Genomic DNA, 25,528 nt, shown 5'->3' with positions numbered 1-25,528 from the left:
TTGTCAAAATTTGTAAAATTGTATTGTTTTTCATATAAAATATTTTTTTAATGTTTCAATGACCTTACAACCCGACATTTTAATGTCGAGATCGATCGTCTACAGACATTATGTTCATGCCAATTAACTTCGGAAAATCGTGGGGCGTATCCGATAAGAAGCTGAATGTGTGGTGTTTAAGGTTAGCAACTATTTTAAACTGTTGCGATTTGGTAGTTCACAGCATCTTGCGAATGGTAGTGAGCTTTGGCAAAAATTGCATTGATCATTTCATAGCGAGTGTGTAGAAGAATTCAAATATCACATAATTTGTAGGTCCTGTGATTCTTGATTTATGTTGTAAAGAGGGCTGAAACAACAACAAAAATTGACCTATTTTGACCTACTTTGGGAGATTTCCCCCCAAAACCAAACATGGTTTTAAAAAATAGCTAAATGTTGCTTAATAATCATAAAAAACCGATTTATGCCAAAATGTCAAATATTTTTGGTGAAGTTGATCAAATTTTTTTTAAAATTAAAAACTGGTCTTAGATATGTATATCTAAAAGTGATTTTTTGACAAAATCCAATGTTTTGTACTCATTTTCTGAACTTTCGATGACCGGTTATGTCATTTTGATCATAAATGTCCAGGCTCACTGCACTTTCCGCCGTGGGACTTGGTAGTCTCTTTCCCACATGTTCGTGATTGGTTTAGCAGCTAGTCATAGACGTGATCCAGATAATATATCCATATGTCTCGATTCATGGTTTTGTCGCCACTCCGATCCTTCTGATCCACATGGCTTCACGGATTTTTCTGGTAAATTGATTAGAGTCTTTGTCTATTATCTTTGCCCCCTACCAGTTGATAACATGGTTTTCTTGCGCGATATGGTCTGCTCTAGCAGAAATTACACCAGAGTCCAGCGAAACTAGAATCTCTAACAGAACAAAACAAATCCGCCATAATAATTGACACAGTTCATAATTTATGTAGACAAATCCAATTTCTACTCACAGTTTAGACAGTTTCGTCACCCAGGTCGGGCGACTCCTCCAGTTTGTTTTGTTTTATTTCTTCTTTTACCTCATTGCCTGGGTTACTCATTCAGTGGATGTTTTAAGGTATCCTCGATCTGTTCTTCCATGAGGCCCAGTAATGATCCGCCTACTCTCCCGCGAAATTTCTCATTCCTCGGGTGCACAGTTCTTAACAGTATACGTGGTTTAGAGAGTAGGTGCCCTCGAGGGGCACTGAAACTATCAACCATGACGAGGGCATTTACTCTCTGAATCACATACCTGTGACTCGAGGAATGAGAAATTTCGCGAGAGAATACCCAGCAAACACAAAACGTTTTCGACATCATTCGCAAAAGGTTATAAAAGGTTGTGAGAAAACGTTTAAGTGTCGGGTTATATAAAGGGTATATTAAGGGTATAAAACGTTTTCATAACATTAAAAAACAATTTTTGATAATCTACTGAAAAAAAAAAAAAAATGTTTTACAGAAAACGTTTAAATGTCGGGTTATATAAAGGGTATAAAAACGTTTAATAACATTTCAAACACATTTTTGAAAACTTGATACAAAACATTCTAAACAGAATGTTATTTTGGGGTTGAAAAAATATTTTGCGAAAAATGTTTGCCCAAAATATTTGCAATAACGTTTTGAAAATGTTTTCATGACGTTTATATAACCCGACATTTAAATGTTATTAAAACGTTTAGAAAAAAAACATTTTAAGAACATTTCTGTGTTTGCTAGATGCAAATATTTTAACATAATGTTATTTAAGTGTTGACAAAATATTTGGCAAAAAATGTTTGCAAAAATAGTTTACAATAACATTTTTGAAAACAATTTTAAAATATTGTTGCAGTGCGTTTTCATACAAAATGTTTTAAAACGTTTTCATGACCTTTATATAACCCGACATTTTAATGTTATTAAAACGTTTTTATGTAAACCAAAAGCCAAAATAGAACTTCTTAAAAACGTTTTTGTGTTTGCTGGGTAGGTAGATCATCGCATTACTGAAGAAGTCGCCCGACCTGGGTGACGAAACTGTCTAAACAGTGAGTAGAAATTGGATTTGTCTACATAAATTATGAAATGTATGACTTTATACAATCCTGATGAATCTATTCCTAGTACTTGGAATGCTTAACAAAGTTGGAGTAAGGGTAAAAAAATAATTTCTTTCCAAGATGGTGGTGAGAGGTCATAAATGTTTCCGCAGGGGTCACATTCAAATATTGCTCATTGTAAATGGAATTGTTTTGTTTTTGTTAAAAACATTTTTTGTGTTTTCCAGTGAGTACAGTTATTGTCAACTGTCACATGTGTGTGCTGAAAAGGCGACCAGACCCAAACCAAGGAGGAACATTAAGATGGTCATTGCCCTATGATGAGAGATGCCTTTGTCTTCGAGTGGTAGCCATATAGATACCGAACCATGTGATTCTAAGAAATGTGTTGGTAAAAAGACATTTTGGTATGTGGACGACCCAAAACCCTTTAACAAGCGTATACAATGGGACAAAGAAACACTTGATGTGCTGTTGGATCGAGCTAATTATTGCGGTAAGGACAATCCCTATAGATGTAATCATGATATCGTTATGAGTTTGACAGATTGGTGTTGGATCGAACGAATGCGGTAATGACAGTCCCTAGATAGATGCATCATGATATCGTATGCTGCGATGCTATAAAAACTGAAATCTGAGCCAGGTTTTTACGAGCTCCGCGGTAAAAATTCTCATCGCGCGGTGGAAATTTCGGTCCGCGATGGAGTTGGATTTTGTTCAACTTTATAGCATTATTGCAGCCGTGCACGCTTGTGATTGGCTGCTGGAAAATCGAGGTCGGCAGAATGACCATAAAAGGAGATGCAGACCCCACATGCTTTTAAAACCTCGCAGCATCGCGCTGTACATTTTAATTTCATCGCACGATGCTGCGAGGTTTTTAAAGCATCGCAGCATCGCATCAATAAGGACAGTCCCTATAGATGGCATCATGCTAGCTCCAATTCGCGGCGCGATGCGATGCTGCGATGCTTTTCAAACATCGCAGCATCGAGCAATGAAATTAAAATGTACATTTTTAATTTCATCGCGCGATGTTGCGATGTTTGAAAAGCATGTGAAGTCTGCATCTCCTTTTAAGGTCATTCTACTGACCTTGATTTTCCAGCAGCCAATCACAAGCGTGTACGGCTGCGATATCGCAAACATTGTTCAATTCCATCGCAGACCGAAATTTCCACCGCGCGATGAGAATTTTCAACGCTGACCTCGTAAAAACCTGGCTCAGATTACAATTTTTATAGCATCGCAGCGATCTTGCTGGATCGAGCTGCTGCCGGAGCTGATTATTAGTGATTGCGGTAAGGTTTGTGACTCCCAGGATCTCCAGTTCCTCCTTCTCAGCCAGAAGATCTAGCTTGGTTGGATTCCTTTTTCTTGATATTGTCATTGCCTTACATTTTGATGGCTCGAAGATCACCTTATGTGCCCCAGTACAGGTCAAATACAATCATTATAAAAAATATAATGATAACTAAAACATTTGAATAAGTGCAATATTAATTTTTATCAACAGCAATTTCACTGTGGTTGTGTAAACTGTAGCACATAATGTATTGGTTAATTTGTTCTCATTTATTCATGATTGATTTGCAGCAAACGAGTGTGATTCGAACCCTTGTCATAACGGAGGAACCTGTCAAGATGGACTTGGTAACTACATCTGCACATGCGTAGATGGTTATATTGGTGACAGGTGTGAGCAAGGTAAGTTCCTTTGTCTTTCTTTATTTCTTTATTTCTTTTAATTTAATGATAATAATTATTAAAATAATGGTGATCATGGTGATGATTTTAAGAGCAAGGATTTGAACGTATGTTGAAAAACTGACGGAGATAGCCACTCGCATTTTTCTAATATAAAACACTAATATATAGCCTTTATGTAACCATCGGTGGTAAACCCTTGTTCACCCAAAGGACGAAAGAGAGCCACGGAGTAATAATACATAATAATACATGCAATTTATTAAGCGCCTTATATTGCACGGAACCACAAGGCGCTTTACAAGATAAACAAAATACAACTCTAAAACACTAAAATTAATCTACAACTCAAAAATTACAATTAATTATTTACCTACGATAAAAAAAATTTAGTAGCCTATTACTAATTTGTTCTCGTAGTTATTCCATGATTGAATTACATTTCTAGAAGCAAACGAGTGTGATTCGAACCCTTGTTTTAACGGAGGAACCTGTCAGGATGGACTTGGTAACTACACTTGCACATGCGCAGATGGTTATATTGGTGAAAGTTGTGATCAATGTAAGTCGCAAATGCGTTTGTTTGTTTCTTTGTCTGTCTGTCTGTCTGTTTTCTATTGCAACATTATGAGGGATAATAGGTCATTTGGGGGGAATTTAATGATAATAATCATTATAATAATGTTGATGATGATTAGTTTACATCTGCAGGCTGCATCTATGAAAACCCTTGCGCTGGTTGTGATCCAAGATGTCCAATGTAGTAGAAACAAGGCGTCGTTTATAAACCAGACTGAATGACCGTAGGAAAGAATTGTCCAGTGGATAACCTAGCAAACACAAAAATGTTCTTAAAATGTTTATTCAAGACGTTTTAATAACATTTAAATGTCGGGTTATATAAAGGTCATGAAAATGTTTTTAAAACGTTATTGTAAAACTTTTTTGGGAAATATTTTTGAAAAATATTTTGTCAACACTTAAACATTTTGTTTAAAATGTTTTGCAGAAAGTTTTCAAAAATGTTTTTGAATGTTAATAAAACGTTTTTATACCCATTAGTAACCCGACATTTAAACGTTTTCTGTAAAATGTTTTGTGTTTGCTGGGAGGTTAAACTAGAGATTTCGGTTAGCGATTGATAAACTACTTAGCCCTTGCCGTTCATGTAGTTTTTGAATTAGAGCTATGTTACCAAATGCCACCTCGCAATGGATGGAGCAATAAGGAGGAGAACTCCTCACACATGGGTCCTCTCGCTATTCCGAAGGTCCGCCATTCCGATGGTTCGCTATTCCGAATGTTCGCTTTTCCAACAAAAAACGGTTCTCTATTCCGAAGGTTCTCTATTCCGAAAATTCCCAAAACACAAAAAGGTTCTCTATTCCGAAAATTCCCAAAACACAAAAGGTTCTCTATTCCGAATATTCAAATATGGGTTCTCTATTCCGAAAACGAATAAAGGTTCTTTATTCCAAAACAAGCCACCGTGTTCTCTACTCCGAATATGAAAAACATGGCTAACCGAAAAACTTTACTTGGTTTCTTTTAGGGCCTTTTCCTCCGTCATCAAACGCATCATTCTGTCAAGGCTAGCGCTAAAACTACAAAGGCCCCAGGGCCCATATGTGGTACACTAATGGGCCCTACCCCGTAGATTTATCCTTTGCCCATCTTGGCCCCAGAGGTCAAAGGTCACGGGCCCCAGATTTCGGAATGGAGAACCCTTTTTTTTTCATATTCGGAATAGGGAACCTTTTTTTCATTTTCGGAGTAGAGAACACGGTGGCTTATATCGGAATAAAGAACCTTCTTTCGTTTTCGGAATAGAGAACCCATTTTTTCATATTCGGAATAGAGAACCCTTTTTCATATTCAGAATAGAGAACCTTTTCTGTTTTCGGAATAGAGAACCTTCGTAATAGCGAACCTTCGGAATAGCGAAGTTCGCCCCTCACACATTTCGGCTTAGTCATCATACAGTCTCCTTCTTTGGCGCTAGTGCGCACTCTGCTAGTGACCTGTTAGGGACCGATCGTTATTTACGGCAGGGGGGAATGGGTGTTTTGGCAAAAATATCGACAAAAATTTCGCGTTCCCCCCTCGCGTCCGCTCAAAATTTTCGCGTTCCCCCTTGTTTTCCCAACTTTCTCCATTTAAAATTTAACAATCCCCCTCATGGTTCAACTAAAATTTCAGGTTCCCCCTCAAGACCACAAAAAATTCCGTGTTCCCCCCTAAATTTACCCATTCCCCCCCCCTGCCATAAATAACGATCGCTCCCTTAACACACCTAACCACCATCATCCCGATAATGGGTATACTCATCCTAGATGGGCCCGAGAGATGGCCAAACCTGTTATATCAATTTTAATTAATTTCATTGGGCAAGACCAATGAATTCATGAACTGTAAATAGCTTATTTTCAATTACAGTAGCCTGCGACCAAGATTGGAAAATATTTGGAGAACACTGCTACTTCTTTCTCCTTACCAATGATTTGTCATTGCTTAAAAATTACGGCGATTCTGGAACTGCGTGCCAAAATATGGGCGGTGATCTAGTAAGCATCCACAGCCAGGAGGAACACAATTTCATTACATGTGAGTTTAATTTGCCAAATTAGGCCTATGTGATTATTAAAATATGTGACGTTAAACTATTAGGGCTACGTAAGTATCCAGAGAATTAGCTCATGTTTATGTTATGTGCTCATGGCAGCTTAACACTGCTATAGCTGGCTTAGGGGCTGTGCAATAACTATGAGCCGCCCCCCCCCCCCGGGTGTAAAATTTCCAAACGGCAAAATGCCAAAAATCGCTTGCCCCCCCCCTCTCGGCCCGCCAAAAATTCTTGGCCCCCCCCCCTTGAACCTGCCAAAATTTTGGGATCCCAAATTGCAAACCTAAAATGGTCTAGATGTATGTTACGAGCGCAGCGAGCTGGAAAATTTGCATATTTACGCGTTTCCGTACTGTTTTCCTAAGCCTTTTTAGAGCGTTTTATTAAAAAGGCGCCCCATGAACGCGTGCCAAAAATCGTTTGCCCCCCCTCGGCTTGCCAAAATTGCTTGCCCCCCCCCTTCGGCTCACCAAAATGTCTTGCCCCCCCAATTTTACCCTCCCCAGGGCTCATAATTATTGCACAGCCCCTTCGTACCCAGGCAATTGCTGAGCTAGAGTGTAGGCCTATTTGTTTTCGCATTTCTTAAGATGGCTTGAACGCCTGTATTCTTATTACGTTGTATACTATACGCGCTTATTGCGCTTACAAACAAGATTGTTCAAGAGCCGGACATAAACAACGTTAATCATGAATGCACGGCTGCTCAAAGTGGGATAGCAAAAAGGTAGGAAGATACATCATGATTCATATTTGCTGTTAATCTTGATGAAAATAAATCACCAAATACTATGGTATTTATGAACGGTTCTTCCTCGGGAATTAACAATTGATCTTGCCCTCAATGCTAAGTCATAGTATTAAATAAAGGCTTAATGTACGATTTCCTTCAAATTTTTAATTTGTCATTATATACTCAAAATGCTGAAATAATACTAGTAATAATGATCGGGAATGGTTTCTGTCCATTTTGAGCTGAAATAACGAGGTAACGTGAAAGAAACACTGCTTGTTATTTTGGCCGTTTAACACAAAGTTCTATGGGCGGACATAAAGTCATAATTTCTTGCTCTGTTTACCTACAAACACAACAAATTTGGCTGATTCCATTTAGGTGCAAGTTGTGACATGTGTAAACATTACAAATATACCAAAAAAAAAAAAAAAAAAAAATAAACCAAATTCATATTATAAGATCGTACATTATGACTTTAAGTGCAATGCTGAAGAAAACGCAGCGTACGCGGGGCTTGCAATCGGTGGATTATTTACCAGTCGTTATCCTTGCTTCTTTACACAGCCGTGACGTTAGTCACGGCTGTGTCTTTTTTCTTACAGGTTCTTCTTTCTTTCTTTCTTCTTTCTTCTTTCTTCTTTCTTCTTTCTGTCAACCATTACATTTGCTCTAGCACTCACATGCTTACATAGATTTTGACCTAACTTGGTCACAATGATCATTGACCGTGCCCCTACATGTCACATGAAACTTGTGGGGTCAAAGGTCACACAGGGGTCATAGGGGTCAAAAACGTGATTTCGACTCAAAATGCATCTTCTCCTACAAAGTACGTAGAACAGTGACGCCACTTGCACACATGCATTGTAATTACCAAGTGTCTATAAGGTGTACACAGATTTGGGGTCAAAGGTCATTAAGGGGTCACTTCCGGTATAAAACGGAATACCTTCAAAATTTTTTATTATCTAAGGAAAACATAGGACAATAATGGTATGTTCACATATGAGTTGCAGTTATCCAATGTATATGTGGTATTTTTTTTTTTATTTGGGGTCAAAGGTCATTAAGGGGTCATTTCCGGTATAAAACGAAATACCTTTAAAATGCATCTTCTCCCACAAATTACGTAGGACAGTGACACCACTTGCACACATGCATTGTTATTACCCAGTGTCAATGTGGTGTACACAGATTTGGGGTCAAAGGTCATTAAGGGGTCACTTCCGGTATAAATTGAAATATTTTCAAAAAATTTTATTAGCTAAGAAAAACATAGGAGAGTGATGGTATGTTCACACATGAATTGTGTTTTCCCAATGTATATGTTTTTTTTTATTTGGGGTCATAGGTCATTAAGGGGTCATTTCCGGTTTGAGACAAAAACTTTCAAAATGCCCTTCTGCCACAAATAACATGGCAAAGTGATGCCACGTACACACATACATTGACATTAGCCAATGTCTATGGGGGTTTCATATATTTTGTGGTCAAATGTCATTAAGGGGTAACAACACGGCTGTGTTCGTGGTCTTAGACCACAGCTAAGTCTAGTTCTTATTCTGCCCACTTCACCATGTTCACAGTGAAAATGAACTACATTTTGATATTTTCAGTGAATGTCAATCATGATAGTGTATTTGGATATTATATCGGGTACAACGACATAGCTGAAGAGGGTACATGGGTGTGGACAGACGGCACAGTGGTAATTGCTCTTTGGTTATTCTAAACTAAGGCTCTCATTATTTTGTTCTTATAAAATTACTATTCATTTCTGTGTAAAATTGCAATTGCAGAGGCTTTGTCAACACAAAAAACGGGGAGGGCCCTAATATTTTGTTATTTCCCAAAAGCACTACCCCTAGCTTGAAGAAAGTGTTTGCAATGTGTTTATAAATGATAACCAAGAACATCTTAACATGGTTTTTTTTCATCACAACAATTTTGAAACCAAGGAAGCAAATAACAAAAAATCTCCAAACATCGGTGAGGGCAGAGAGGATATACATGTTATTTATTTTACTTGGCCTAATAATGCTATTTTATTTGTTCCTGGTGGTGGTAGGATGTAACCCACTGATTATTAAAATAAACAGTTTCCGTCCGAAAAGGGAGGGGGGCAAGCAACTTTTGGCAAGCCGAGAGGGGGGGACAAGCAATTTTTGGCACACATTCATGGGGCGCCTTTTTAACAAAACGCTCTAAAAAGGCTTAGGAAAACAGTACGGAAACGCTTAAATGTGCACATTTTCCTGCTCGCTGTGCTCACTACCGTATTAAAAAAAAAAGTGGGATAACTTTGATGTGCATGGTAACTTTTTGCAAGTCACTTTTTACCAGTTCAACTCAATATAAATCTATGGGAATTTTCTTTTTTTCATTTTCAAGCATTTTTTTTCCAAAAACCTCTCACCTTAAGGGTGGTCTTAACCCTGGAATTATGGACACTTAAGGGCTTCATAACTGCTAAATTATTAGTCTAAAGAATATAAAAGTATACATTTTTAGACTGGAAATGACTTGCTGAATTCATCTGTGAGGTCCAATTTGGGCCAAAATGCTCATTTTTGGAGAAAATCCCCCAAAACGGGTTTTTTTGGCCCAAATTTTTTCTTGCAACGGCCTAACAAAAAAACTGTTTGGCCCAAAAAATTTTTTATTAATTTTTAAAAACTAGATAAAAATATCTAGGGACCGTTTTTTTTATTTTTTTGAATTTTGACAAACTTTGAGAAATTTGCACCAAAAATGGTCAAAAAATGAAAAAACGGTCCTTAGATATTTTTATCTAGTTTTTAAAAATTAATAAAAACATTTTTTTTGGCCAAACTATTTTTTTTGTTACGTTGCACGAAAAATTGGGCCAAAAACCCGTTTTTGTGATTTTCTCCAAAATGAGCATTTTGACCCAAATTGGACCTCACAGATGAATTCATCAAGTCATTTCCATTCTAAAAATGTATACTTGTATATTCTTTAGACTAATAATTTAGCAGTTATGAGGCCCGAAAGTTTTCATAATCCCAGGGTTCAGACCAACCTTAAACTTCTCGAATGATTTAAATCAACCTTTTGTACCGCCCAAAGAAAACAATAACTTGCAAGTGCATAGTCCTAAAACCAAACAATATAGTGTTCATGGTCGGGCTAAAACATTAAAATTGTCCTCTAAAGGAAGAAAGGATGAAACTGATTTCTAGGACAGGGCAAAGTATCAGGCATGAGAATGATGATCTATGAAAAAACCTGAAGTTTGAAAAAGCGCGTGAAATTAGGCTTAAAAGTCCAAACGGGCTGCGCTGAAATTAAAAGAAAGTGCGGGATTTTGGACCCGAAAAATAAGCCTGAATTCAGGCTTAAGCCTGAAAATTCTCATGCCTGAAAGTATTGTGTGTAGACGTATATGTAGGGCGGATCTGCCGTCGGGGTGGGGGCCTTCCTCTAAAATTTTGTCTAAATTTAGCCTCGGTTTTGAGAACATTTGGGTTTTGGGTGCTTTTCTAAGATCTGGTAAAGGGAGTGGCAGCGCCAGGAATGTTTTTCGGGAGAACATTGGGGGAGGGGTAAAGTGAATTTCGGGGGAGGGGGGGGGGCACAAATTTGCCACAATAATTTTTTGTTGTAATTTTGAGATTTTACTGGAGGGCAATTGGGAGACAAGACAAAACTGGGGCATTTGCCCCCCCCCGCCCGTGGCGCCGCTAACTAGCTCAGACCCTGAACTAGCTCTCTAAATAATGTAATAATTGAAATAGATTGGTGCACACGGAAACGTCGTCTTTATGTCTATATTTAACTGATATAAAATCATCATATCATTATTTATGATTAACATATTATTTCATGTTAAACATTACTATTTAAATATTTAAAGCAATATTATAACATTTGCTGAGGAGAACGTCCTCAAAACTATTTTAAATTCTGGTTTTTACACGATTGTAATGTACTTTAGTAAACAAAGATACCGAATTACAACCGCTGGAGTAACATGCATTGGGGCTAGTAGTAAATACCAACCATTTTCTTTGCTTTACCTCACTTGTTCGGCTCAAAAGGGGACATATCTGACAGTAAAAGCTAACATTTTATGAAAATAAATACTAATATATTTTAATATAAATGTTATAACATGGCTATAATTTTGCTTATGTTTAACAATTCAGGGTAACTACTCAAACTTCAATACCGATGCGGGCGAACCAAGCGGGAACGGCAACTGTGTGTGCATAATGATCATGCAAAATAGTAACGGCCTCTGGTACGATGAAGAATGCTTAACCCGTGCTTTTATTTGTAAAAAAGATAAGAATTCAGTGGCGTAGATTTCTTTCTGACAAGTGGGGGTGCAAATGTTTTCTTGAAGTACATGTATAGTGAAGACAGCACCTTTTCGCAACTAAGTAAGTTTATGGTACAAATGTGCGAGAAGCACGCAAAAAGTGTTTGCCATATTGAAGCTAAACTAATGAAATGTGGTACAAAAATGAAATTAATTTGGTCTGAAATCCACGCGTGTAGGCTTACAGGCGTTAATATTGGGGGGGGGGGCGATTGCATGGATCCCCCATCAAAATATTGGGGGAGATTTACCCCCCGATCTATGCCTATGTCAGAATTAGGATCTAATGGAGCTTCTGACATACTACGAGGGGGTATCAAAAAGTTCTATAGCAGCATCTCCAAATTTACTTTGTAATTAAAAAGTACGTTGCCTTAAAAGGTTATGCACAGATATTCATATATCTGTCATTTATTATTTTCATGTGAGGTCCTTTGAAAGTCTTCAGATTCAGCAAAGATCCAAAAATTGATATACAAGAAGCTCATACAGTAATTAAATATCCTCATAACAAGGGCATGATACCCAAGGCCATCCATGAAGACATGGTCAGCACACTTAGTGATACCTCTCCAAGCTATTCCACCATAAAGAAATGGGCTGCTGAATTCAAGCGATGGAGGGAGAGTTTGGAAGATGATTCAAGGTCCGAAGCCCAAGATCTTCAACAACAGCAGATCAAGTGGACACCATTCACCAGATGGTGCTGGAGGACTGACGCTTGACTATTCAACAAATAGCTGACAAGATGGGTCTTAGTTATGGTTCAGTGCAAAGTGTTTTGACTGACACCTTAGGCATGAGCAAGCTGTCCGCAAGATGGGTGCCGAGAATGCCGACTCCAGATCAGAAACTTGCCAGGCATGACATTTCGAAGGAACTTCCGGTGCATTTTCAGACTGATCCAGATAAGTTTACTCCAGAATTGTCACTTTGAACCAGAATCAAAATATCAAAGCAAGCAGTGGAAGCATCAAGTTCAAGCAAGTGGCTTCTGCTGGAAATGTCTTGGCCTCTGTTTTTTGGGATAGCAAGGGTGTCATTATGATTGACTACCTTCAAACTCTAGCAGCTAAAAGAAGCCATTAAAGAAAAATGCAGAGGAACGTTGCGGGCTGGGGTCCTTCTGCTGCAGGACAATGCCCCTGTCCATAGAGTGCAAGTTGCAGTGGCCGAAGCTGCCAAGCTTGGCTTTGAATTGTTGCCTTATTCACCATATCTGGCACCATCTGACTTCTACCTGTTTCCAAAACTCACATCCGAAATTCTTGGACACCATTATGAGCCAGATAATGATGTCATTGAGGCCTCGGAGTCCTACTTGGAGCCTCAAGTTGGAGGCCCATAATGAAGCTTTCTTCCATGAGGGCTTCCGAATGCTGGAACACTGTAGGACAAAGTGCATTGAGGTCAAGGGGGACTACGTTTAAAAAAAAACCATGAGTCAAATAACAAGCCTTCTTGTTGAGGCTTAGAACTTTTTGATACTCCCTCGTATAAAGACAAGTTTGAATTTTTATAAGTTATGCATAAATCGTAGAGTTTGACATAATTATTGCACAACCCCTTTTAATATGTAAAAAAGAGACCGTTTAAACTGTGTTAAAAGTTGAGTCTATAGGAGTCAACTCTCAAACAATACAGCAGGCCAGGCCTATTCATGTGTTTGTTGAAGAAAACCCGACTGCTATGGGCTTACGTGCAACTTACATACTTTGTGAATGAACGCAATGATGTGTGAGGCTATAAATTGGTCCACAGGGGTAAAAAAAATACGGCTATACATATCTTTTTACATTTTTACATTTCGTAAAATATTTTTCGACTTATTTTAAAAAGTATTAGGGGGAACTTATAAGTTGTGCACCCTGTATATAAATACTTAAAAATACTTCATTTTTTTCATAGAATAAATAGGAAACATTGTTATTATTATCAATTATATTTTATTCATATAATTATTTATCATTATTTTATTCATCCATTTCAATGAATTTATTTGATTACCCTATTATTCACACATTTTGTGCTTCTTCTTTATTTAGTTCTGTCAAAATTCCGTAATTCTGACAATATTCTCACTGTACGACCCCCTCAGATGGGGGAGGGGAGTCCGGGTGGTTGGAGGAAGCTGCGCTGCTACCAGAGATAGTTGACATCAATGGGTACACACAAATGCATGATAGCAATTGAATAGGAGTAGCTTTTGGCACAAAAAGGTCACCAAACTTCAACACAGAATCAAGTTACTTACTCAAATTATGTTGAAAACCATAGCAATGTATTCCTCTAGGATTCAGAAAACGTTTAATATGGCTTATATATGACATACCATTCTTGAGTTGAACCGAAAATGTAAAAAGCCACATTTTTGGCTATATGTGGGTTAAAAATATCAAAGCGCTCCGAAAGATGTAAAAATGTCAATGGTACTTGACCTATTTTGCTGAGTAACCTAGGTAACTAAACATCCTAGATTGTGCATTCCTATTTCATTTACTTGATTACACATTCTTTTTCTTTCACACCTTTTTTGCTGCTAGTTCTGTCAAAATTCCAGAATTGTGACATTATTGTTAGTATCAAAACTTTAAAATTATTCTCACCGTCAATAAATGTATTGAATACATGAATACAAACCATCCATGTCCATACTTTGGTCAAATTGAGTTAAGTGTGGGAAATTGTTGCTTATACAAAGGCCTATCATAATGTAGAAAGGAACAGCTCAAATCCACCCTCTATGTGCATCTAATGGGCATTTAAAATCCAGCATGTATGAAAGAACAGTCCATGACTTGTATAGCACATTCATTACGTTCATTGCTGGAGAGTGACCTTTGAAAAAAAGGGGTTTAATCAAGTGTTTTGTTTATATTGCATGGCAGTGTGCTCATCAACATACATACCTGTGTGCTTTATTTTGTATTATCTTACTAGTGATACTCTCATTCCAACTTTGCTTTTTTTGTATGTGATTCACTGAAAAGCTAAATGTCATACCTAATACAGTTTAATTAACCCAATCATTTACATGTAAAACTTGTTGATCACTTTTGATCAGGTAAATCTAACTGACGGAATTAAAATGATACTCATTGTTTATTAGTTTTCTCAAAATCACTTTCCATGCACTTGGATGGGTTTTGTATTCAGGTATTCAATTATTAATTAATACTGTATATATATAAATAATTCAAGTTTGAAAATAAAGTATAAAAAAATATATATTTGGCTGTTCTGTATCAAAACTGAGTTTTATTTTCAAATAATTGCAACCATAATTTCCACAAATAGTTCACATAATTTAACTCAAAGTAAATTAAATCATACCTGGAAATTACTACAATTTCAGATTTCAGAGTCTGCAAACATGATAAATTCAAAACTATCTTTGTTACTAAGAGAATAATGTCTATTGCATTTAAAATCCATTATACACCCCTTATGGAAGACATGATCCACAGGGGGTGAAAATTTCAAATGGAAACCCCTATTTGGGTAACCCCACTTGAAATTCACACTCCCTGTGTGGAAGATTAAAGTCATATCTTCCATAGGGGGTGTATGGATTTCAACTGGAATAGTTCAATGCAATGGACAGTCTATTTTATAGGTGAACTATTGCATTACATAATCTGTTATGTTTGAAAACATGTGAACATTTTATTTTGTAAAGAAAACAAAATGGATGTTTAACATGCAAGTTTTTGTATGGAGATACTGACCGTTCAGACATGCTTACTGGATTTACTAATTTTTGTAAGGCCATACATAAATGGATTGATTCAGTACACTGCTCTAAACGGTGAGAAGTCAAAATTTTCATCAAATTTCAACAAAGATAGTCTGTTCAATCTTTGCCCTGATGAAGATCAAATTAGTAAGACACATTGTCTCATTTGCGATATTTGCTGGCGTAGTGCATGTTAGAATATGATCGTTGCTAGGTCAACTGGCTCATGCTTTCTTTGTTATAAACCACTGATCGAAATGATCACAACACAAAGCCTATGGCATATCATAATTCGGAACAGGTGCAGCTAATTTTGGTCCTCATACATTAGTCCTGGGCCAGTACTGATGACATTTTAACACTCATTCATTTACAGTTTCACAGTCATAATCGTTTTACAAACATGAGATGGAAAAAGCAATCCTACATGGGAATCGAATTCAGGCTTGCTAGACCTGCGCCTTATGAACTTTGCCAAAGGAGCTTCATGATTAAGTCGAATGTCAATTTAATATTTAAGCGATCAGTCAATCCTAACTCCCTCAGTTAAATTATCCATAATAAATTATCCATAATAAAGTTAAATTATCCATAATAAAGTAAATTTTTTCAAACTTCATTGGTCTGTTCTGTGCGTTTAACATACACAAGTGTAAATACACAAGTGATAAACAATCATGCTTGCTGATTGGCTGATCAACGGTCATGACAACAAGACTGTTGACCAATTGGTTATCGACACAGGGGGGAGGAGAAAAATTGGTCATCATCATCATCGCGTACCCGGACCATGGAAGTATTGAAAATTTTTCTTCAGAGCCTAAACAACAGACAAATATGTGCCAATCCTCACTCTAGATAATGTATAACAATATCTCATATTCTTCATTCCTCTGCAACAAAATGGTGCTTATGTCCTCACTCACAGTTGTGAAAAAATAGCTGAATTCTAGTTTATATGTCAACTTGCTGCTTATAGAGCACTTATGTGTAAAAAATAAGGCATCACACACCTTTGGGCGAGCGCTATATAGTCTGTGTGATACCTTGCTGCTTGAAGAGAACTGAATATGTGCATCAAACAAGAGACGTCATATTAAAGTTCTGTAATTCAGCACACCCCTCTAGACCGGCTACATCCCTTGTGCTACCTTGCTGCTTGTAATGCACTGAGTATGTGCATCAAACAAGAGACGTCATATTAAAGTTCTGTAATTCAGCACACCCCTCTAGACCGGCTACATCCCTTGTGCTACCTTGCAGTGCACTGAGTATGTGCATCAAACCAGATGCATATTAAAGTTCTGTAAATCAGCACACCCCTCTAGACCAGCTACATCCCTTGTGCTACCTTGCTGCCTGTAGTGCACTGAGTATGTGCATCAAACCAGATACTGGCATATTAAAGTTCTGTAAGGCATCGCACACTTCCGGAAGAGAGCTACAGCCTGTGGGGAAAAATAAAATAGATAATTTCATGTCAAGTCAACAAACTAGCATTTACTGCAACTGTTTCTAGAAAATGGGTCTTTGTTAATTGAGCACATTCACAGGGTATTGAATATGTGAATGTGGTAAAAACTATTCTGAGGTATTTGACAAGAACCAAACATAAAATATAATTTATCCACAAGCAATACATAGTTCAAGAATTATTATGTCCAATTCTGGCAACAAAGACCCAACATCACCGTCTTTAATCACAATAAGGTTAAGGGGGAGAATCACAGGCTGGGCCTGCCCATCTCTCAAAGTGATTGGGCTCAACACCTCTTCCTCCTCCACGGTACGTTATTTTCCTTCATAGCAATTGAATAAAGCCGGTACCCATTTGTACACCTGGGTGGGGGAGAGGCAATGGGGTGAAGAACCTAAGTGCACAAAATGTGGATGCTGCAACGATTTGAACCCACGACCTTCGGCTACCTTCGGCTATAAAATGCAGTCTTAGATCTCTGCACCACTGTCCCCCATTATCACAATATAAACACCAAATGATTAAAGACAATGCTGCCAAATCAGGCTACAAGGATTACAATAAATGCAAATATAACCATTATATGTGTACACAATGTTATATATAACAAGTCCCTAACATGGTTTTAAATGATTGAATCAAGTCACAACATCTGATATTGTAAGGTGAATCATTGCAGAGCTCTGGTGCAATAGATGAGAAAAATAATTGTCTTCTTCAGCCACTCAAATTCCTTTTTTTATTTTCCATGTAAAATCTGCCAAAATTCTCAGAAAACAACAAAAAAGAAAAACATGAATTCCGCTGTTTAAACAGAGAAAATTCTCATGCCTGAGTGGGGGCTCATGGTCATATGTGACCCAATCAGGCTTATATCTCAGTTTCATTATTGCCAACTTTAGGCTGAATGGACCACATCTGGTCACATATGAAGTTGAAATGTCTTCATTTGATGAAACTGAACTATCCTCATATTGAATAATATCACCCAATACTAATCAGGAATCCTATGACTTACCCATCAGAGGGATTTGGTTGATTTCCATATGTGATGGTATGTCATGGAATAACAGGAAACAGAAAAGTAAACACCTGGAACTAGAATCTGGCAACTGGCCATGTATTAAATACCTCACAAACTTGTCTTCATTGTCTGAAAAGAGAAAGGATAAAACATAGACAGGGATGATATGTTCACAGATACATGATTATGGTAATGGATACACAAGAAATTATGTTAACATTAAATTATTATTAATATCATATACTGTAAAGCTATTTAATTTCCCCAGTACTTAATTTCGCTAATTACCAATGACCACCATTTTCGTGGGTATTTAATTTCGCTTATCAAGCAATTCATGTTTACAATTCAATGTATAACTGTCAAATTCGCGCATATTTTACCGAATTAAGGCTTCTGGAGAAATTTAATCGCTAGCAAAAGTCAGTGGTTTTACAGTAATTCAATTGAATTTGAATTAGTTTATTCACATTATGTTTTTCCATCTTACATAGCAATCAATAATGCTGGGGTGATGATTCAGCTTCACACATTTTGTCAATCTTATCCTAGTATTTCAGCGGTCGGTCCGCCACTACTAGTTATAGTGGCAACATATCAGGGTATCTGTTGGATGGGCTGGTTAGGAAAATAGCACCTCCGATGGCCAGTCTTCAAATTAATTTTTTTACCTTGGGGTGAACTTTTGCACCCCATTTTGAAAGCTGTGGTGCAATTTCATCTGATGTTGAGCAATTTGAAGTGCAGTCTCACACAATCAATACGTAAAGTCAGTATAATGTGGTATCACAATTTTGCACCACACTTTTAAAGTTGTATCACAACAGGTGAATTTTGGGGTTCAAATTGCACTGCGATAGGGCTTATTTCGGACACTGCCAATCTTATCAATAACGAAGTAGCCCGTCTCGGATGTGCTGACACACCAAGTCTCTTGCAGGCATTAAACATGAGAAGACTCCAGTATCACACTGTGCAATGAAAAATCAACCGTGCATCCTCTTCTGGTAGAGCTAAACCTGAACCACCTATACAAATAAATTTATCACTGTGCAATGATTAAAGTCAAAATATGAAAAGAAGTGTCTCTCACCTTGTAGCCATGTTTCCAGAGTTAATTCTAGTTGGCTTGATACAGTAGCACACATCTCTGCATTCACTAGTGATGCTTTACTGTAGTCACCACTGGCAACCCTTGCATGTGTGAAGTCATAGTAGGCTAGCAGTAGCTTGATTTGCCATAATAGGTACGGACTTGGATTGCTACACACAGATTTCATCGCCTAAAAGTAAAACCAAATAACCAATCATGTAATTTTAAAGCTTTATGTCTTAATCAACACTGGCACCCCAGGCATGTGTGAAGTCATAGTAGGCCAAAGTTTGTTCGGTTTATATAAGGCTGAAATTATTCGGTTTTTGTTACTGCGCGCATCAATAAAGTCCCAACTCACGCTCACGTAAATTCACATAAGCGTGCACCAGTCATGCATTACGCAACACACAACTAGCATTAGCATCACGCCCAAATGCGTGTATGCCATTCTATATCAATACACAGCGTTATGAGTCTTATTTTTTCTGCCTTATATAAGCCGAACAAGCAGTAGCTTGATCTGACATAACAGGTAAACACAGAACAGAACTTGTTCCCATTTTACATGCACTCATGTGCAGTATACATACATGATGCAAAATGACGTATCGCACAATCATTCACCAATAAGTGTGGTGTTGCTGTGTTTTGTAACACACTATCTTCAATTTTGTCATACAAGATCACCCTGAGCTTCCAGAAACCAATTTAGCACTTGCATTCTAAACTACACACACTGTACAAGAATACAGATTACAAAAAGAGGTGGATCAGAAATTTAATGCGTCACTGGATATAAGACAAGCACTGTTCAAGAATAGACTTCAAGAATAGCTTTGATGGATCACATATTATTAGTTATCCCCTGTTTGTTCATGCAATCCAAAAATATCAGTGGTTTGAGGTCGTATCACACGAAGCCACAGATCCCTTGACATGTACACCTACCTGATGTATCTCTGCTAGCATTGGCAAAAGATGAGGCTTCTCTTTGGTCACACACTCATGAAGATAAGATGCTAAGTTGACATGTACACCTACCTGATGTATCTCTGCTAGCATTGGCAAAAGATGAGGCTTCTCTTTGGTCACACACTCATGAAGATAAGATGCTAAGTTGACATGTACACCTACCTGATGTATCTCTGCTAGCATTGGCAAAAGATGAGGCTTCTCTTTGGTCACACACTCATGAAGATAAGATGCTAAGTTGACATGTACACCTACCTGATGTATCTCTGCTAGCATTGGCAAAAGATGAGGCTTCTCTTTGGTCACACACTCATGAAGATAAGATGCTAAGTTGACATTGAAACCATCCTGGAAATTTAAGCAAACAAACAAATGATACAAAATAGAGGGATGTTGAGGAAAAAAATGTGTCTTAAATTTTATCAACTGTGAACTGTGCAATGGTATAACTCATAATCGTGAGGTCTGGGGATCAAACCCCGCTGAGTCCCGATTTTTATCTGCTCTCTCAATTTATTATATATGTCGGTTTTACCCAAGTTTCATAAATTCATTCAATCATAATTTCATGGGCTTGAATCACTTATTTCCGATCCTTGCATATATTAATTGTGTCTATCATTGTCTTACCAGCCTGCCACGGTGAAGTATAGGCTGCCTTCTTTCTTAATTTATTTTCTTATTTTATTTATTTCTTATTTTCCTAAATTTCAAGCACCTTGCAGGAATTTCATTTTTTTTTTACATCACATTTTTTTTAAATAAAATCTCTCTTACCTCCTCTGCAATTCCAGGCTGCTCGCGACAAAAATACTCCGCAAAGGTCAATATTTTGGGGTCAGAGGTGAACGACCTGATGGCTTTTGAGTTGATGCCATTAGCATGGTAACCAAACCCATCTTGAGTGAAGCTATGGGCCAAATGACTGTGGTAACCCTAGGGAAGATACAAAGTAATATAAATAAGGCACCAGAATTAATTTTGTTCGATCTTTGGATCGACCGTCGATGCTGCTTTCACTGCAATTACAGCAGGTCAAACCAGATCCTCCTGTGTGTTTGTGGCCCCTGAACATGTTTAAAACATGTTCACGTGCCAATGACACATAGGAGGTTTTTCCTGCCCAACGACAAAATATTGTAAAAACTATGCTGTGGTAATGAAATGTGCATTGTGGTATTGAAGTGCATATTTTACACACAAAATGCTATCAAGTGCACATCATCCTGATGCACATATTTTAACACAATATTTATACTGTCAAAATTCAGCATATTGAGATCGCACTTGATCGTCGTCATGTTACCACCTTATTTGTTGCCAAGCGGGCAAATATGCTCTTCACACAGACTGCATCATGTACAAATGGTCATGCAGCAAAATCAACAATATGCAGTGGTAATGATTACCTCTACATTGCGGCACCACCGGATGAATAAAACTCATACCTTAGGGTCTTCTTCATACGACAAGTGGCCAGCTCTCTGTTTCACATATACCATGCCTCCTGCCTCAAAGATGGACTTCAGTGTCTCCGCATCCTTCTCTACATCCAAGATGATTTGTAGATAACGAGGACCCATCACTGTGATCTAGAAAGTGTGAGATGTGAAATAAATAATATCATTACACCAGCATAATACTAGCAGACGCATTGATCAAGAGATGAAAGGCTGGTGATTCAAATCAAATCATTTCATCAATTTCCACCCCAATTATAAATCTTTACCTTTGTCCTAAAACCATTCCGGGGTCAATCACCTTGAGCTTAAGGTAAGCATGTTGCTTATGGGGGTCAATGATAAGGGGGTGTGTTAGTGAACTCACAAATAAAGCAAATAGCGTTAGCGTACACAAAATAAAGTTTGCGCGTAAACACTGACAAGTCGGGCGCTCCTGTGTACGGTCAGATGAGCAATGTCGCCAGGTGTGAATGCTGTACCGGCATAAGCTGAATTAAAGTACGCTCACAGGCATGCAGAGCACAGGCATGGAACATTTCAATCTATGTGTCATTAATCTATTGATATCTGAATAGACTATCGCCAAGTCTTGTTATATTACGTATCAATATGTGTAAATTTAGAGCAATTCTTGGGACTGAAAGAGTATTTTCTTGTATTCTTGTCCTGGATCGCAGGAATGTATGGTTGATTTGATGTATTCAATAAATTTAAGTTCACAGATACGCTAAAAAATTAGAAAAAATAGCTGCCCAGTATTTGAAAAAAATACACTCATAGTGGGCTTGTAAATGTCAAACTGCGGATGCAGCACGCTGCACGCAACAACTTTACATGCAATTATATTGCTTGAACACAAAGCATTGTATGCGATAAACCCGGTAAAAATCACAGTAGTGTTCAGGATACGCAGTGGCAGGGTCAATGGCAGCCTACATATCTTTACACAATTATTTTCTTAGCTGTCATATCCCAATTGATTAATCCCTTCACTTACCTTTTTCAAATGTTTCAACTCTGGTATAATGCATGGAGCAAGCATCTGTACTGTCTTTTCATCATAAAAACTGGATCCCTGAAATGATGAAATGAGAAACAAACATATAAGAATATAACTCGGCTTATATATAAGCATAAATATACATTAAAAATATGTCCCTATCACATGGAATTTTAAAAGGCAGACAATGCCAATAAAACCATAGAAATCGACAGAAATTCAAACATTTCACATGCCAAAAGATGATTATACCTACCTTGAAGACAATTTCAATAGGTGCATAGCATGGCTTGCAAGAGTCTACATCTTTTGGTAATATGAGACGTGGTTCAGCTGCAAGCACATAAAGATGACGAAGAGCTTGCAAATGGTACCTAGTGGTTTAAAGAACAGAATTAAAGAAAGTTAGTTAAATTAACCAACCAAACAATACAACACTGACAACCAACAATCTTGGTAGTCTTCTAACATGTCTACTGGCAGCACCCATGATCAATCGACGAATTGTTTCATTCAATTAAAACCATATTGTAACATTTCCGTAAGAAATAGAAATGTTTTTCTATCATAAAATGTTAGTTTTCACTGTCAGATATGTCCCATTTTAACTTTGACCCAGACAGATGAGGCAATACAAAGAAAATTGCTAGAGCACATGCCAGCCACTCCTTCCAACATGACTCGGGTTGGTTCTTTTGATGTTATGATTGTCTTGCACGACATGTACGTACTGTGTTATGAACATCGTGTGTGCATTCGACTAATATTTGCATCGTATTAATTAAAAGTCTTGTTCAGATGTTTTATTAAAAATCTCTGATTTTGATAAAACTACAGTTTTTAATTTTGGAGGGTAAGTTATAAGTTTACTAAAGTACATAACAATCAGGTAAAAACAAAATTTTGAGAAATATTGAGGGCATCCATCTCAGCAAATGTTACAATCTGGCTTTAATCTATTTGATATTACACACTGTTCACTCTACCTCTCTGTCCACCTCTCTTCATCTCACCTGTTATCACTGCTGTTCTCTGGAAATCTTGGATAGATACTACACAACAACGCTGCAATCGCTGGTCCCGATGTACTCAATGTATAGCGCCCTCCTCCCAGGAATAGCAGCCCAATGGCCATGTGAATAGCCATATGGCTGCCATATGGAACATCAACTGAGATACGGCAGTGCAGTTGTCTGGTGAGGCGCAGCACCTTGAGGTTGCCAGTTCCTGCCATCACCTATGTACAAATAAATAGTAACTTGTTATAGGCGGTGATTGCACGCAAACATTAGGCCAAGAAAAAAAGTCTTTATTTGTCCTCATATGGTTTGTTGGTCAGAAAAACTGTTTAAAATTTTTTTTTTAAACTATAAAGTAAAATCTCTATTGGTTAAATATGAAGTTGACTAAATAATGTGAAACTTGCAATAATAGCCTATTGTGGTGCTCAATTTACGGGCAGTCTTTTTCTGCCTTATCATGAATTAATGACAAATTTTACAGAATTATAAATTGAAAGGGTTTTAAATCCTGACATTCTGTGGACTTTTTTCACACCGGTTTAATATTTCACAAGAAACCGAGGACAGGTATTACACCCATAACCGAGGACCTTTTTTTATATGGTCTAATATCATATTTACAGGTTTCTATGGTTGACTTGCCCACAAGATCAGCTGCAAGTTGAGTACACACACCCACCCACATATAACCCCCACCCCATGCACACATACCCACTTACGAGTGCTAGAGACAGCATGACAGCATTCAGACAGGTTTCTATGGTTGACTTGCCCACAAGATCAGCTGCAAGTTGAGTACACACACCCACCCACATATAACCCCCACCCCATGCACACATACCCACTTACGAGTGCTAGAGACAGCATGACAGCATTCAGACAGGTTTCTATGGTTGACTTGCCCACAAGGTCTGCCGCTGGTTGAGTACACACACCCACCCACATATAACCCCCACCCCAGCACACACACACACTTACCAGTGCTAGAGACAGCATGACAGCATTCAGACAGGTTTCTATGGTTGACTTGCCCACAAGGTCAGCTGCTGGTTGAGTTGATAGACTATAACACCTATTCGCATAGTGAAGCTATAATGTAAAAAAAAAATAAATGACCAATAATCAATATCTATCAATATACCTGATCAATAATCAATATTCATCATAATCAGTATTCACAATTTTACAATAACACATTTAAAGCAATAGAGGCCCTGCATGAACGATTGGCTCCAAACAAAGGATTTGAGCCGGTGTCCTTCACCGTATGGCGGAGTGCAGTCCATTCAATCAAATGTTGTCATCAACCTATTTGATCGTAGTGCAGGGTTATGTGTGTGAGACAAACTGTCACGGTAGATTACAATCATGCTTTTGTTGAATGCATTTGAGTAGTCCGCCATATTTACGGGATGATACGTCACATGCAAGGCCTCTATAACTGATAGAAAGTGCCACTGTCAGATAGACATGGACCAAATTTGGATGGAAGTCAGACTACATTACTTCCATGCATTACAAGAAATCTTATCTCGCCTATTTCTCCTATGATTCTTACCAAAGTTTCAAATGCGCTGTTATTTGCAGACCCTGCAAATCGTAATCCCAGCACCAGACATGCACCAGCAAGGATATTGCACTCAGCTTGACTGAAACAATATAACAACAATATCATGAAAATAAATGACAGTAGACCATGTGATGATCTCATGTTTTTTGTCTCACTTCTCCCGTCCTTTTCTCGCAGCTCTCTCGCTGGCTGTCACCGTCTCTCACATTTCTCTCCCTGTGTCCTTCCCTATGTCTCTCTATGTATGTCTGTCTCCTCCCCTCATACCTGTCCCCATCCCTTTCTTATGGCCTCTCTCTGTCTGTCTTTCACTCTCTCATACGTCTCTCTCCGTCTCACTCCCTCCCATCCCATTTCTGTCTCTCACTCTCTCACACTGTCCATGTCTCTCTGTCCTTCTTCTCTCCTACTCACCCACCATCTTTCTATTTGTATGTCTACCTATCCTCTTCTCTTCCTTTTATGCAGTCAAGTTAGCTTAATCATTAAGGTAGGAAACTCGGTTCCCACACGTTGGCAAGGAAAAAATTATAAAAAATATTCTGCCTCCTGGTGCACACCTCTTAATTTTTATGAGTAAACTACACGTCCCAATGCTTAAAACCACAAAATATTTGAGCTGCTAATTTGCATCAATTAATGAATATCAATTAATTAGTTTAACCTTAATTTTA

At 37.8% G+C, this 25,528-nt stretch overlaps 1 protein-coding gene and 2 long non-coding RNA genes across 3 annotated transcripts in view; 2 read left to right on the top strand and 1 right to left on the bottom strand.

The window, feature by feature from the left end:
* Nucleotides 1-2,470: 2,470 nt before the first annotated feature.
* On the top strand, nucleotides 2,471-4,329 carry LOC140172592 (uncharacterized). Its single transcript, XR_011861741.1, has 3 exons — nucleotides 2,471-2,576; nucleotides 3,680-3,790; nucleotides 4,239-4,329. It is a non-coding gene; the product is annotated as an uncharacterized lncRNA (long non-coding RNA).
* A 1,903-nt stretch (nucleotides 4,330-6,232) lies between these two features.
* LOC140172586 (uncharacterized) lies at nucleotides 6,233-11,402 on the top strand. The gene is made up of 3 exons (XR_011861740.1): nucleotides 6,233-6,394; nucleotides 8,766-8,857; nucleotides 11,319-11,402. It is a non-coding gene; the product is annotated as an uncharacterized lncRNA (long non-coding RNA).
* Nucleotides 11,403-16,527: 5,125 nt separating this feature from the next.
* LOC140145786 (anaphase-promoting complex subunit 1-like) overlaps nucleotides 16,528-25,528 on the bottom strand; it is a 52,051-nt gene continuing 43,050 nt past the window's right edge. Inside the window, 11 exon segments of the mRNA XM_072167465.1 lie at nucleotides 16,528-16,678; nucleotides 17,726-17,860; nucleotides 18,825-19,014; nucleotides 19,962-20,054; nucleotides 20,577-20,735; nucleotides 21,248-21,391; nucleotides 22,260-22,337; nucleotides 22,519-22,636; nucleotides 23,276-23,499; nucleotides 24,263-24,373; nucleotides 24,843-24,933. Coding sequence (XP_072023566.1) covers nucleotides 16,578-16,678; nucleotides 17,726-17,860; nucleotides 18,825-19,014; nucleotides 19,962-20,054; nucleotides 20,577-20,735; nucleotides 21,248-21,391; nucleotides 22,260-22,337; nucleotides 22,519-22,636; nucleotides 23,276-23,499; nucleotides 24,263-24,373; nucleotides 24,843-24,933 — 1,444 coding nt within the window. The 3' untranslated portion in view covers nucleotides 16,528-16,577.

The sequence above is a fragment of the Amphiura filiformis genome, chromosome 2 (genome assembly GCF_039555335.1).
Source record: "Amphiura filiformis chromosome 2, Afil_fr2py, whole genome shotgun sequence".
Taxonomy (NCBI): Eukaryota; Metazoa; Echinodermata; class Ophiuroidea; order Amphilepidida; family Amphiuridae; genus Amphiura; species Amphiura filiformis.
The sequence above is the reverse complement of the archived record's forward strand: the minus strand, read 5'-3'. Positions and strand labels throughout refer to the sequence as shown.